Source organism: Gallinula chloropus (assembly GCF_964237585.1).
Source record: "Gallinula chloropus genome assembly, chromosome: 22".
NCBI lineage: Eukaryota > Metazoa > Chordata > Aves > Gruiformes > Rallidae > Gallinula > Gallinula chloropus.
The window spans coordinates 4711520-4725318 of record NC_140107.1 but is presented as its reverse complement, the minus strand read 5'-3'; the positions used below and the strand labels follow the sequence as shown (position 1 = coordinate 4725318).

At 47.0% G+C, this 13799-nt stretch overlaps 1 protein-coding gene across 2 annotated transcripts in view; it reads right to left on the bottom strand.

Moving 5' to 3' along the window:
- Positions 1-13799, bottom strand: part of PUM1 (pumilio RNA binding family member 1) — a 78169-nt gene continuing 64370 nt past the window's right edge. The window contains exons 15-22 of one of the 2 annotated variants that reach the window (XM_084274225.1): positions 11971-12238; positions 11361-11490; positions 10494-10622; positions 9053-9190; positions 7365-7490; positions 6313-6434; positions 4239-4431; positions 1-824 (exon numbers count right to left, since the gene is read on the bottom strand). In XM_084274225.1, the coding sequence (XP_084130351.1) occupies positions 693-824; positions 4239-4431; positions 6313-6434; positions 7365-7490; positions 9053-9190; positions 10494-10622; positions 11361-11490; positions 11971-12238 (1238 nt within the window). In that variant the 3' untranslated portion in view covers positions 1-692. Of the gene's footprint in view, positions 825-4238; positions 4432-6312; positions 6435-7364; positions 7491-9052; positions 9191-10487; positions 10623-11360; positions 11491-11970; positions 12239-13799 lie in introns of both variants that reach the window. The other variant, XM_084274224.1, reaches the window with a different exon arrangement.

Genomic DNA, 13799 nt, shown 5'->3' with positions numbered 1-13799 from the left:
CCCAAAAAAAACCCCCGCCAGCCAAGCTACCCCTCTTTTAGCATGTTATACTCAAAGTAATAAAAATAAAAAGCAATTAAAAAGTTTCTAAAACCTTAATTTTTCTTGGGTTTTTCGTTTGGTTTTGGTTTGTCTTGTTGTTGTTTTTTTTTTAAAACCAAAGCTTTAGCACATTGAATTGGTTTTAATATAAACAGTGTTAAATGCATCATTCATGCCATGAATCAACTAAAATTCAACCTTCTCACTGAGTTTCCACTGAAAGGAGAAGAAACAGGTACTTGCAAAGAAGTCGCCTGCCAGGCAGATGAATTAAAAACTTTGTGTTTGCTCGTTTTGTTTTTCTTGTTTTCTTCAAACCAACCACCCTGAAAGTTTCCACATTTTGGAATATAGATACAACAGTGAACAAAAATGTGGCCTTCCATGTACATTTGATACCTATGTACAAGTATTCTATACACCAGTAAAACAGCAGGGCAATTAGTTAATTAAAAAAAATAATTAGTACATGTTATGCATAATAAAATTAAAGGAATTTACAAAGGCTTTGCTCTTTTTTTTTTTTTTCTTTTCCTCTTTTTGTCTTCTCTTTAGCAACCATAAACTGTTTTCTAGCTGTATAGTGGAATATTGTTGGTTGCTGGTTGGAGATGCCGGGTGGTCAGTGAGCTCCTCCCCGGGCGGCTGCCTCAGATGATGCCATTGGGGGGGCCGCAGATGGGCCCCAGGTCCACCCCGTTCTTCATGTAGTATTTCTCCAGCTTGGCCAAGATGTGTTTGCCGTAGGTGTATTTACGCAGGGTGGCGATGTGAGGCCGGATCTGGGAGATTAGGAGAGAGAAAAGAAGTTTAGGAATTGGAATTACAGAATCGCAGAACCACAGGGGTTGGAAGGGACCTCCAGAGCTCATCGGGTCCAACCCCCTGCCCAAGCAGGGTCCCTAGGACAGGGCACACAGTTCAGTGTCCAGATGGGGCTGGAATCTCTCCAGAGAAGGAGACTCCACACCCCCTGGGCAGCCTGTCCCAGGGCTCCCTCACCCTCAATGGGGAAAAGTTCTTCACCATGTTGGTGTGGAACTCCCTGTGCTCCAGCTTGCAGCCATTGCCCCTTGTCCTGTCCCCACAGACACTGAAAAGGGGCTGCCCATTTCCCCCTGCATCCCATACTGAAGATATTTATAACCATTAATCAGGTCCCCCCTTAGTCTTCTTCTCTCCAGGCTGATGGGCTCTGAAGGTCCCTTCCAACCTCATGCCGCCTGTGATTGTGTGACAGTTTCCCAGGAACAAGGTGAGTGTGTTGCCCTTCCATCCCCCATGAGAAACACCCACATCACACACGCTCCTTCAGCAGCAACAGGCTTCATGCTCCACAAGCAGCAGCTGCAGTCGGGGCAAGAGAGGAGCCAAGAGCAGCACTCCCCACTCCTCAGGCAAGAGCATCACCAGGACTGACTGCACACCATCCCCAGAGGAAATCCATCCCAAGCTCCTCCGGCATCCTCAGCTCAGCTTCCAGCTGTTGCAATTCCTGTTTCAGTTCAAGGACCCAGCTTGTCAGAATCATGAATTGATGCCCTGGCCCTGCCCACGTTTCCAAGGAGGTCTGACTGCTGCCCTGAGGTTAAGGAGAAGAACAAGCTCCCCGGGTCCAACACTTCATTCCTTGTTCATCTTCACTTCTAAGGCACTTTTCTTTTTAACTGACAGAACTGATGGGTCAAATTACTTTTCAATATTTTCTATTTTTGTTTAAATCAAAGCACTGTCTTTAACAATAACACAAACCCCTTGTTTGTACTAACAGCAATTTTCACAACCCCAAAGCAACAGTCAATACACTCGATTTTCCCAGGCTTTCATTCACCTTGAGAACACAGCTGAAATCTTCATACCCACCCAGTCCTATTTAGCTGTCATCCCCATTCTATTTTTGACAACCACAATGATAACCTAATTAGCATTTTATTCAAAAAGACGTTGCTTGACAGGAAAAAGAATGTGTCAGTAAAAGTAATCTGTGTGTATATCTATATATATTTGTTAATCTATCTCTATAAATAGATTAGCAAAGCTACAGGTCATCCCACTACAACTGCATATATCCCTTGCCAAATACATCTATTTAATTATCTCTGTCATTTCCTTTGGACTAATACTGATTTTGGTTTAAAGAACTACTACAGATGACTCCTAAACCTAAGAATTAGCCACCCTTGAAGGTTATTTCAGCTGCATCAATGTTGTCTCTATACTGATGAACCGCCTGGCGTAGGTGAAATCAGCTCCTTCACGCAGCAAACACCCACTTCTTTCTACAGAAACGTCACTTGCTCTGGTTTACTCAAGAAGTCCTAAAAGCAGTTGAATTCACTGGGATCTGAACACCTGACACTCTTCACAGTTCCTCTTAAAAAAGGTAAACACGGGGTTTTCCAAGCCGGTGAGAGTGTTTTATTACTGGGAAGAGGTCTAAGCTCTGCCTAGTATTTCCCACAAATTAACAGAAACTAAAAGCATGCAGCCAAAGAAAAGAATTTCAGTTCCACCCCACCTCTAAGAGCCTTTTCCTCCCACTCATTACAGTGAAACACATGCAGATGGGACCATGGAAATGATGACATCATGGGATCTTTGAAGCCTGCTGCTGCACAGGACACAAGCAGCCCTGAGGGCAGGACTGGCAGCAACACGTCTTTAATTCCCAAACATCTTCACTGTGGGTAAATATTAAGTCCTGAAACCATTACATAGAATCCCAGACTGGTTTGGGTTAGAAGGGACCTTAAAGATCATCCAGTCCCACCCCCATGCCATGGGCAGGGACACCTCTCAGCAGACCAGGCTGCTCAAGGCCCCATCCAACCCGGCCTTCAACACCTCCAGGGAGGGGGCAGCCACCACCCCCCTGGGCACCCTGTGCCAGGGCCTCACCACCCTCAGAGTGAAGAATTTCTTCCTAATATCCAATCTAAATCTCCCCCCTTCCAATTTAAAACCATCCCCCCTCATCCCATCACTCCAGGCCCTTCTAAAGAGTCCCTCCCCAGCTCTCCTGTAGGTCCCTTCAGGTACACCTTCAAACACTGCAGCGTAATGTCAAAGCACAGAAGACTCCCATCAAAATTATACCAAAAGGCAAAAATAGAAGAATTTGATGAATGGCACCAAACTGACGCTAGAGCCACGCAGCTGTTAGCACAGTGTCACCATCCCAAACCCACTGGGGCTGCACAGGGGAGACAGTGTGACACAGCAGTATCTGAATCACAGTCATCACAGTCATCAGGTCCAGGCTGGGGACTCAGCAGCGGGCAGGTCTGGCTCGGTTCCACTGAGCGTATCAAAGGGCTCTCATCAGCGAACGCTGTTCTCAGTGAGGGCAAGTGTGTCGTCATCGCCAGAGCGTCAGAGGGTCCCCAGCAAGGCACCAACCAACCTGACAGTGCTGCCACAGTGAAAGTCGTGGCAGCTTTTAGTTGCATTTGCTACACCAGGAATGCAGAACTGGGTTACTAGGTCAGAAGAGACTGCTAGAAGCAACCAGCTAGTTTTGAGTCCAAATGGCATCTCATTATTTCACATTTTCCTACTTCAGCTACTCCTGAAATACACAACTCAAATACCTCTGTCATTACAGAATCACAAGGTTGGAAAAGACCTTTAAGATCACTGAGTCCAACTGTTCCCATCCTAAGCTAAACCATATCCCTGAGCATCTCATCTACCCTTTTTTTGAACACATCCAGAGAAGGTGACTCAGCCCCCTCCCTGGGCAGCCTGTTCCAGGCCACAAAAACTCTTTCAGTAAAAAATTTTTTCCTAATATCTAACCTGACCTTGCCCTGGCACAGCTTGAGGCCATTTCCCCTTGTCCCTTCAGGTAGTTGTAAGTGGTGACAAGGTCTCCCCTCAGCCTCCTCTTCTCCAGGCTCAACACTCCCAGCTCCCTCCGCTGCTCCTCAGAGGATTTGCCCTCCAGCCCCTTCCCCAGCCTGGTTGCCCTTCTCCGGACTCGCTCCAGGACCTCAATGTCCTTCTGATGGTGAGGAGCTCAGAACTAGACACAGCACTTGAGATGTGGCCTCACCAATGCAATTAATTAATTAATATACAGGGGCAAATTAGGAAATTCTAACAGGGAAAGCAATCACATCAGCCTTCTTCCTCTTCCACAGCCAGCGAGGCGGTGACAAGCCTTACAGCCTTATCAATCGACAGCAGCTGCTTACCTTGTGCATGACAATCTTCCGCTGAGCTGGTTCTGCCACATCGATCATCTTCTGTACCACGTAGTTGGCATACTGATCTTTCATCATGGTGTATAAGGCACTGTGAGGGCCATCATTCATAGTGCACACCTCGTCAATCAGCATGGCACGCTCCGTGCGGGAGGCGTGGGTAACGCATTTCTCCACTACGTTGCTGTAACAGTAAGAGATGGACAATCTGTGAGTAACAACATCTCCACAGGGCTTTTCATTCAACCCTGAGGAGAGCTCCTTCCTATGCTGCTAGCAAGGGAGAATGGTTTGGGGAGACACACATGTGCTGGCACAGAAATAAGGCAACGTGAAACGGAACAGTCCAGGGATGCAGGGATCTGGGTGGGAATTTGGGTAAAGGGCTAGTTTAGGGTTTATTTCACCCAAATTTGGGCAACTGCACAACAATACTGTATTTGAGATCAGCATCTGCTCGCACAGTGTGCCTGTTAGAGCAGAGGAGATGCTCTTTCTTTGGTTCTCAGTACTGGAGCTGGATGGGAACAGAGGTCCAAGGCTAAAACAACAGGGAAATGCGATCCAGGACCGAAAAGATCTTAGTGAAGGCAGAGAATTCCCAAAAATTCCTGAATGTGTCAGATCAGCAGCCTCTGCTCTCCTGAGAGCCAAGTTAAACAGGACATATGAAAGGGGATGGAGAGCTTTGCCAGTCTTATCTTCAGCATCCCTGACTGAATCGTCAGAATCACCAAGTGGTTTGCTCAGCTCAGGGGCCATCCTACACTAATTAACGCTCCATCAGAAAGAAGGTCAGGGGGAAAAAGAAAGAACAAGGCAAAGTCAGGGAGGAAGAAACTGAAATAAAAACATTAAGACCACAGTCTTTTAATTCTTGTTGGTATTACACTTCCCTTGTGCCTGTAAGCATTAAAGCACTATTTTACCAACCACAAGAAGGTGAGAGTGTGGAGCCTTTGAAGAGCTCAGCCTTCATGTTCAAATGGCCACCCGCACACAAAAGGGATTTACAAACGTGGGAAATACTGTGTCTGGACAGCCACTGAGGAACCTGGGTTTTGCCTCTATCCATGTGTAGCTCTGTAGCATCTGGACTAACAAGCTCAGAGTGCTGCAGCTTCCCTAAGAGGATATCGTTACGCATGTGTCTCAAAGGACTGCAAGACTTGCCATATAAAAAGCCCAGATTCGTCTGTGAAAGTGGGATGAGAAAAGACTGTTGCTAAATTCATTTCCCAAACTCCCTCATGGCTTGACAGAGCAGCCCAGAGCAGGGAAATGTTCTCTGGCATGTTATTATTCAAGTTAAACCCACCAAAACTAAACAAGACCAAACAAAAACCTAAACCAAACCCAAACCACCACACACAAAAACTCTTTGTCAAGTTCAGAACTTGGATTAGAGCTGCTCTTCCACATCTTCATCCTCCTTCAATACAAGGGCAATGAGGATGGGGAAGGAAATGGAGGGGAAAGCTTAGGAGGAGAGGCTCAAGTCCCTGGGTTAGTTCAGCCTGGAGAAGAGGAGGCTAAGGGGAGACCTCATGGGGGTCTGTGGCTTCCTGACGAGGGGGAGTGAAGGGGCAGATGCCAATCTCCTCTCCTTGGGGAGCAGGGAACAGCGTGAAGCTGCCCCAGGGGAGGTTTAGGATGGGTGTCAGGAAGAGGTTCTGTGCTGAGAGGGGGGTCAGGCACTGGCACAGGCTCCCCAGGGAAGGGGTCACAGCCCTGAGCTGGGCTGAGGGCAAGAAGAGTCTGGACAATGTGCTCAGCGCAGCTCTGACTGGACTGGGCTGTGTGGAGCCAGGAGCTGGACTGATGGTCCCTATGGGTCCCTTCCAGCTCAGGACATTCTATTCTATGATTCTAAGTAAAACTTACCTTGCTGGTCATTCATCCCACTTTACAAGCAGTTAGGAACAGCGTTCTGTTGTTAAGCAAGAAGTTATTTTCCCCTCCTTTCACCTGCCTACACCCCACCCCACCCCCAAAACTCTTCTGCCACTCCAGCACATGTCCATGCTCCCTCAGGGCGTGGAGACTTCAAGGAACAGATTCATACCTAGCAAATTTATGTTGACTCAACACCAGCACGTTGCCTCTAATTTCTGCTACAATCTTGCTCTTATCCTCAGGCCGACCATGTTCTAGTACATGCTGGATAACATAGTTCCCATACTGATCCTGTTTGAGAGACAGCAGAAGCGTGTGACAAAACGTGAACAGGAACCATTCACATCAAACTAGTTCCTAACGTGAATAAAGACTTACAAACTTGGACTAAGCACTAATTAAAGTTACTACTGTATAAATCACCTCTACAAAAGCAAAAGTGCGTCCTAGAGTTTTACTGGGAGGTAAAATGCATCTTTGTACCCATTATAAAACTCCAAACCATCTCCTTGAACATGGTATGTCGATAGTCTGCTTATTTCAGATTTGCTTTCTTCAGGCTCAAAGGTACCAAGCCTCACATCCTGGAGGGCTGCACCACAGTTCTAGTAACAGCAGACTCAGCTTAGGCACGTTCATATTCTGGATGTGTGTCTATTCAGATGATGAGAGAGGCATTTTCCCTGTTGACAACACTAGAGGCATGATGTGACATCTCACCTCCATGCCCAACCTCTTCCCACTTCCCAAGCACTAAATACGTGAGCGTACAGGACAGGGCACAGTTGCTGTTACATCCATCGTGTCCCAACATTAAATTCTAGTAAAACAGGCACTGTTTTTCCAGGGACAGACAGCCAGGAAGGGGGTGCACATACAGCCATTTTAAAAACTCCAATTACTTGGTGCTTCTACTCCTCCAAAGAATCAGCTCTGTGCATCAACTTGCTTCATTCTTACTTGCCCTGTAACTTCTGGAGTGAAGCATTAGGACACACACTCACTTAAAATCCTTTTTAAAAAGGAGAGGAAGTACAATGTTGCTATGGCCAAACCAACCAGTGAAGGTGTGTTTCCTGTCTGCTCTATTCTTTCCCATTCCTCCTCAGGAGCAGAGTCTCAGATGATCCCAGCAGCCCTACACCTGCGGGAGCATCCCTAATACAGAGCAATAACCAGGAAACATCCCACAACACCCACATTCCCCCTTCCCACGCTGACCTGAACAAGCTGCTCAGTGTGTTGATGAAGTTCCTCCAAGATAGGTAGGGTCTGCTCAGGGAGACAGTGCTCGAGGATCCTCTGGATCACGCGACAGCCATACGGATGCGTAGACAGCGCAAAAACCTGTGTTTAACAAAGACAGGCAAGCACAGGCAGCAACACACCTGTTAGTCTTTGGGAATCCTTCAGGAATCCTAGAAACCTTTTGGAATTATATGAACACGTGGTGTTTTTTTCCCCAGACATGGAAGGGTAAAGCAGTAGATGCTCCACTGGAACTGGAAACATCTGATCCCCACTGCCATAGGACCAGCTGGGTGAGTGCAAGCACATCACATCCCTACCTGTGCTTCAGCCTCCCCGCTCAGCCAACAGGAAAACAAATGGTTAAAGCCTCTTAACTACCAAAAAGCACACTGGGACAGCCCAGCACTATTAGAAGCTGTGCTAAAACACGATTTCAGAAGATTAAACCCAGCATACTGCTTGCCAGCACCATGTTTTAAGCTATGTAAGAGATGGGATGAACCAGAAAGGTTGGAAACACTCAGCAAAGGATTTTCCTCAACTATTTGGATTTGTTTAAAAAGCCTCAACTGCATGAGGAGAAGTGATAACAAGGAACCTTCTTTCTCATTTCTAATGGCTTACCAAATCTGTTGGTAAGAACATGACACATTTTATTAGTGCTGCAGAGTTTTCTGTCTAAAGCACAAAGTCCTATTTAGTTGCTTGAAATTAACCAAAGTAGCAAATCCAAGCACTCAAGTTAAATCGACAGTTTCCAAATTACTACTGAGTAAACTGTGCAGGAAAACAGGACTTGAAGTGCAATTAACTGGAGAAAAATAAGTCTTGAAGTGGTAAATTTAATCCTTCATATGAAAGTTCAGCTGAAACTGGGATAGCTGGTCCACAAAATGTCACCAACCCACTTTACAGAGTATTTTCACCTCGCCTAACTCCCTCCTGGAAAGTCCAAAGCAAAATCCTAATCAGCCAATCTGCTGAGCAAGTTTGTTTTGGCCCAGCTGAGCCAGTCCCCACTGTCACAGCTCTTCCAGGAACAATCAAAGTAACACAGTATGGTCCTTATGAGAACAACCCCTGGCTATCCTCACATCCCTGCGGACAACCCCTTAAGACTTTAAAGTCCCTCTCCAACATCAATTAAGTTGAAGTTGGAAATGCCCAAACCAGTGCTTTTGTATGGGAAGACAAGCTGACTACAGGCAGAAGTCACTTACACACTTGCTATCTGGGGCCAAAAGATCAGGAGAGGATACCAAGGCAAAACGAGGAGAGGGAAGCACAATTAACTGCCCTTTCCTAGCTGGAACTCATGTTTTCCCCCCAGTCCTCTAAAGCTGTCCTCACAGAGAGGATTGTAATCAGACTGTATCCACCACAAAACTCTGCTCAGCACCTTTACTCTAAAGATGGATTAACAAGAGACTAGTTTTTCACTGAAAAAAACCCCAACTTTATGTTCCAGGAACACAGATTTTTGCAAGGATGCTCTACTGCAATGCACCCACAGAGAGACATGACCGAAGAGTTTCAGCTGATGTTAAAATTCACAGTATCTGAACACAGTATCTGAACACATTACAAGTACTATTGTGCTATTCAAAGCAACGTATAAAGATATAATGAATGAGTCAGGAGCTTTACTAAGTACTTACCTGTCCCTTAAATGCATCAATGATAAACTGCAGGGACTGAGGCTGCACACACTCGATGCACTTCTGCACCACGTGGTTACCGTTCTGGTCTTTGACGCACTTCAGGACGTGGCCGTCCAGCTCCCGTACCATCTCATTCTATGAGGAGGAGAGAGACACAAACAGAAAGCACCACCAAGATTCATGGCTCATAACCACCAAGTTTTCACTGCCAGCAGTGGTGGTGAATAGGAGAGGTATGAAGGATGCTCTGATGTATTTCAAACTGGAAGTTTTCCAGCGGTCAAACACTGAGAGAAAGCCTGCTGTGCTACAGAAACCACCCAGAAAGACACTCTTGGGAAATGAAGCACTCACTGCATTAAACACAAGTGTCCTCTTAACAAGTTAAGGATCCAAACTGAAGACAGTCTGTCATAACACAACTTTGCTGTGCAGTCCCCATTCCATCCTCTGCTCCCCCCAAGAAAGAAATCTAAAATGCCCAAACTTCAGAAACTTTCTGGGTATTGGCTTTGTATGCCACTAAACCCCATCAGCGCTGGGAGAAGAACCCACTAGTATTTTACCTGGGCACTTGAACACCTTATGGTAATTAAGGAAACCATGAGATAAGGTTTAGACATGACCCAAGCAGCACAGAGCAGGCTAAAAGATCCACAACTGGGAAACAGAGAATGACAGGTTTGGGGCATTTAATAATACTCAATAACCTACTCAAAACTACCGTTCTGGAAGTAGGCAATTAGTAAATCCTCAGACCAGGGGTGCTGGAGTTTGGGCCAGCACCCACCTACCTCCCTGGGGCAAGAGCTTGGCCCAGCCAAAATACACTCCTAAAGCCTCTTTCTGTCTTTTAATTCAATAACCAACATTGAGACTCTTGTACTACAATTCCTTACACCTTCATTAGCTAGCTTGCCTAGCATAATATTCATCTTAATTCATAGCTCATTAAACCCTAGAGGAACTGGTTTATTAATGAGCTTTGAGAGGGACTCTGGCTATCATCCACATCTCTCCAGTGCCAGGCTGGGCTCAACAGGAACTAGGAGCTCTGCGTACATCTTGCTGCAGAAAAGCAGAGTATTGACCCACATATCAAAGCAGTGATATTAAAGGCAAAAACTCCAGGACTGCTTCCTTCCAGGGATTTAAAAATAAGTACCTTCTAATTCACCATCATTCAGAGTTTCCCCTCATACATAATCTGATCTTGGGGAATTAAGGGAGAACCACCATCACCAGTTAAGTGGAAGGAGGAGACGATGATGAGACCCACAGACATATTTATCATGCACATGAAACGTTAACGAACATGCCACAAACCAAACCAAAAGAACACCAGCCACAAGAGGAACAGAAGGTCTCAGTTCGGGTCACCAAATGGCAAGGAACGTTAAACATCAAGAAGAAAGTTAAAATTGAAACTTACAATTACCTGCTGGTCTGGGGGAATAAACTCAAGGGCCTTCTGGATCACCCTGCAGCCATACATCTGCAGAGCCAGGGACAGAACGTGCCCACGGATGCGTTCTGCCAAGGCCAACTTCTGCTCCAGGCTGCCAAACTGGGAAGACAAGAATGAATCACTGAGAGCACAAAACCCCTCAATGTGGCCAAGCAGCATGGCAGCCCCCCCACGCTGAAGTGTTGGACAAGCAGCACTGTGCCTACTGAATGGAAACAAAACACCAGCCCTGCTGCAAGGGATGAGGCCAGGCACAAGCCAGATGTCTGGTCCGTGTCTGTTAGATGTGCCCAACACCCGTGACAATCTCCAGAGTCAAAGGTGGTGGAGGCATGGGGTAACACGGGCCAGTTCACTAACCCATCCCAGGGTCACTATTAAACTGCTGGATAAAAGAAGCACTGAGGCTTGGTGGAGAAAAACACAGCAGTTTCAAGAAGGAGAGATGGGTGTCTGCCCAGCCTCTTGCAGGGAAACACAGCGCTTTCTTCCAGCAGGTGCTGGTCCCTGGAAAAAGTTTCTCTTTTCACAGAAAACCTGAGTGCCAACAGCTCAGCCCAGCATCCCTGAAACTCTTGTTGGACTGACATCTCCTGGATATGTTGCTATTTGTTCCTATACCTTCTGCATCTCAAAGCAAAGTGTTGCTTTTCAGATGAGTCTTTAGGAGTACAACCCCTCAGTCACCCCAAGAGGATGATGCAGGAAGAGAAATGACATCTGTGTGGACTGATACCAATCATTTCAGACAAAGAGCAGAGTTCGTCTGAGCCCACCCACTCCCTCAGGCAAGCAGGGATCCCAGCAAGACTTGTAAAGAGGGGAACACAGACTTACTTCAAAGAACTTCTGGATGACATAATTTCCAAACACATCAACCATCAACTGATAAGCTGCCTGAAGGATCTCGTTGAACACGAGCTGACGTTCTGCTGGGGTAGCACGCTCCAGTTTCAGCTGAATAAACCTGAAAAACAGGGCATATACACTCACAATCCACTCTAGAGCTCCAGACACTGAGCTCTTGCAAAGCAGAAATCTTTAGGATGCAGTTGCCCTATCCAGCTATCCAAAACCTTGGGGTGGTCACAGCCACAGGGTCCCTGGCCACATGTCACTGTCGGTATTCCAACATCTCCTCATCCCAAGGAAAGTGGATCCCAATGGACTAATACAGCAAGGTCTCACAGCCAGGCAGCACTTTGAGATAAGCTCTGCCAGTGGGACTAGCAAGCAAATGACAAAGCAAGCTCCTCCACAGAGAGGGGCCTCCTGCTATCCCAATCTGTCCCAGCCTTTAAAAAAGGAGGGTCAGAGCATCATGCTACTGCACTGACTTCTCCCTGTCCTGTCCCTCTGCATCAGGATCTGATGCAATGGGCAAAGGACTAACTCAAGGAGCAGCTGTCCCAGAAGCCTCCCGCAGAGTACGGGGTTTTAATCCCACCTGGATCCATGCTGATCTTGGGAAAACTCCATGATGTGCCCAGCAATCTCCCTCAGCTGCAAATTAGGGTACCGGTTATTGCGAAAGTCTTCCAGCAGCCTGCTTCTGCCAGAGGGCATAACATCAGACATCCCATAGCGCAAGCGGGAGGACGGGAAGAGCGTACTGCTGGGGCTGAAGAGGCTGGAGGCACTGCTCGCGCTGCGGTACTTGGCTTCCGCGCCAGGAGCGGCGGAGATGTAACGGCCGCTCCCGTTTGTGAGCCCTCCTGCAAGTCATAAACACAAGGGCATGTCAACAGGGTGAAATGAAGCGGCTGAGGAACCGACGTACAGCCTGAGCACGCCGTCCTTCTCCACCAAGATGGGTTTCTGACATGGTTAAAGGCAGCTGAGCTAAACAAACTGAGCCCAAATTCATTTCACAGAATCCCAGAGCTGTAGGGGTTGGAAGGGACCTCCAGAGCTCATGGGGTCCAACCCCCTGCCAAAGCAGGGTCCCTAGGACAGGGCACACAGGCCAGTGTCCAGACGGGGCTGGAATCTCTCCAGAGAAGGAGACTCCACACCCCCTGGGCAGCCTGTCCCAGGGCTCCCTCACCCTCACTGGGAAGAAGTTCTTCCGCATGCTGGTGTGGAACTCCCTGTGCTCCAACTTGAGGCCATCGCCCCTTGTCCTGTCCCCACAGACCATTGAAAAGAAGCTGCCCATTTCCCCCCGTGTCCCACACTTGAGATATTTATAAACACTAGTAAGATCCCCTCTTAACCTTCTTTTCTCAAGGCTGAACAGCCCCAGTTCTTTCAGCCTATCCCTGTTTCATCAGGGACACAGTTCTAGCATCACCCCTTAGCACAGCAATGCTGCGTTGAGTCAGGAAAAGCTCATTTCAGCAGAGAACAGACTGCAACAATTGCTGTTCCTTGCTGTCTCAAAACTAAGAGGAACAAGAAACCCACCACTTGCATCTTGTCACCAACTTGCTGTTTCTAACTACCTTATCATCCAGCCTTAGGGGTTTTTTCACCTGGCCTGCTGCCCTGGGAAGGACTGATTGAAAAGAAACATAGCAGGAATGGAATTAAATTAGCTAAGAAAAAAAAAGCAGGAAGAAGCAAGCATAAACATTTTGGATATAAAAAAAAAACCCCAAACCCCAACCAAACCCAAATCACTTTTAAATACAGGTAAATAACAATAAATTAAAAACCAGCAAATAAATCCTTTTCAATCCCTCGTGCTTTCACAAATGCCCTGAAGATTTTCACCTGCATTAAGACAGTCGCTGAGGTACCCCATACCAGGGATACAGGGACAGGAGCCAAGTCACCCTTCAAACACCCTTTCCTTGCCTGTAATTCCTAGTATTTGCTTCAAGCTATGGCTGAGAACTCTTCCCTTTCTTGCAGGGCTTGGGAACCCTCTACTGGTCAAAGACTGAAAGGTGCCTTGAGCGAGTATGGCAGTATGGGGAGTGTGGGGGGCACACAAGTCCTCCCAAGAAAAATGGTCTTACGGCACAGGCACTTGCTGCTCACAAAGCCAACGTGAAGCAGAGAGGGCAAACCACCTGGAAAAAGAAATCTATGAGAAGCATTTGCATGGGAAAGGGAAGGGAAAGACCTTCAGGTTAGGGCTGTCTGCAAAGAGAACTGACCAGATGTACAACAGCACCTGAAATTGAAATATTAAATAAAATCCTAATAAAGAGCGAGTGGAGGGAACTGCAATCCTCTGCCAGCAATGCCCCAAGGCAGCTCCTGGGCAGGAAACTCTGTATGAGAATTAAGCATCTGGTAACAGCCTGATTAATTAAGCTCCCTTGTTTC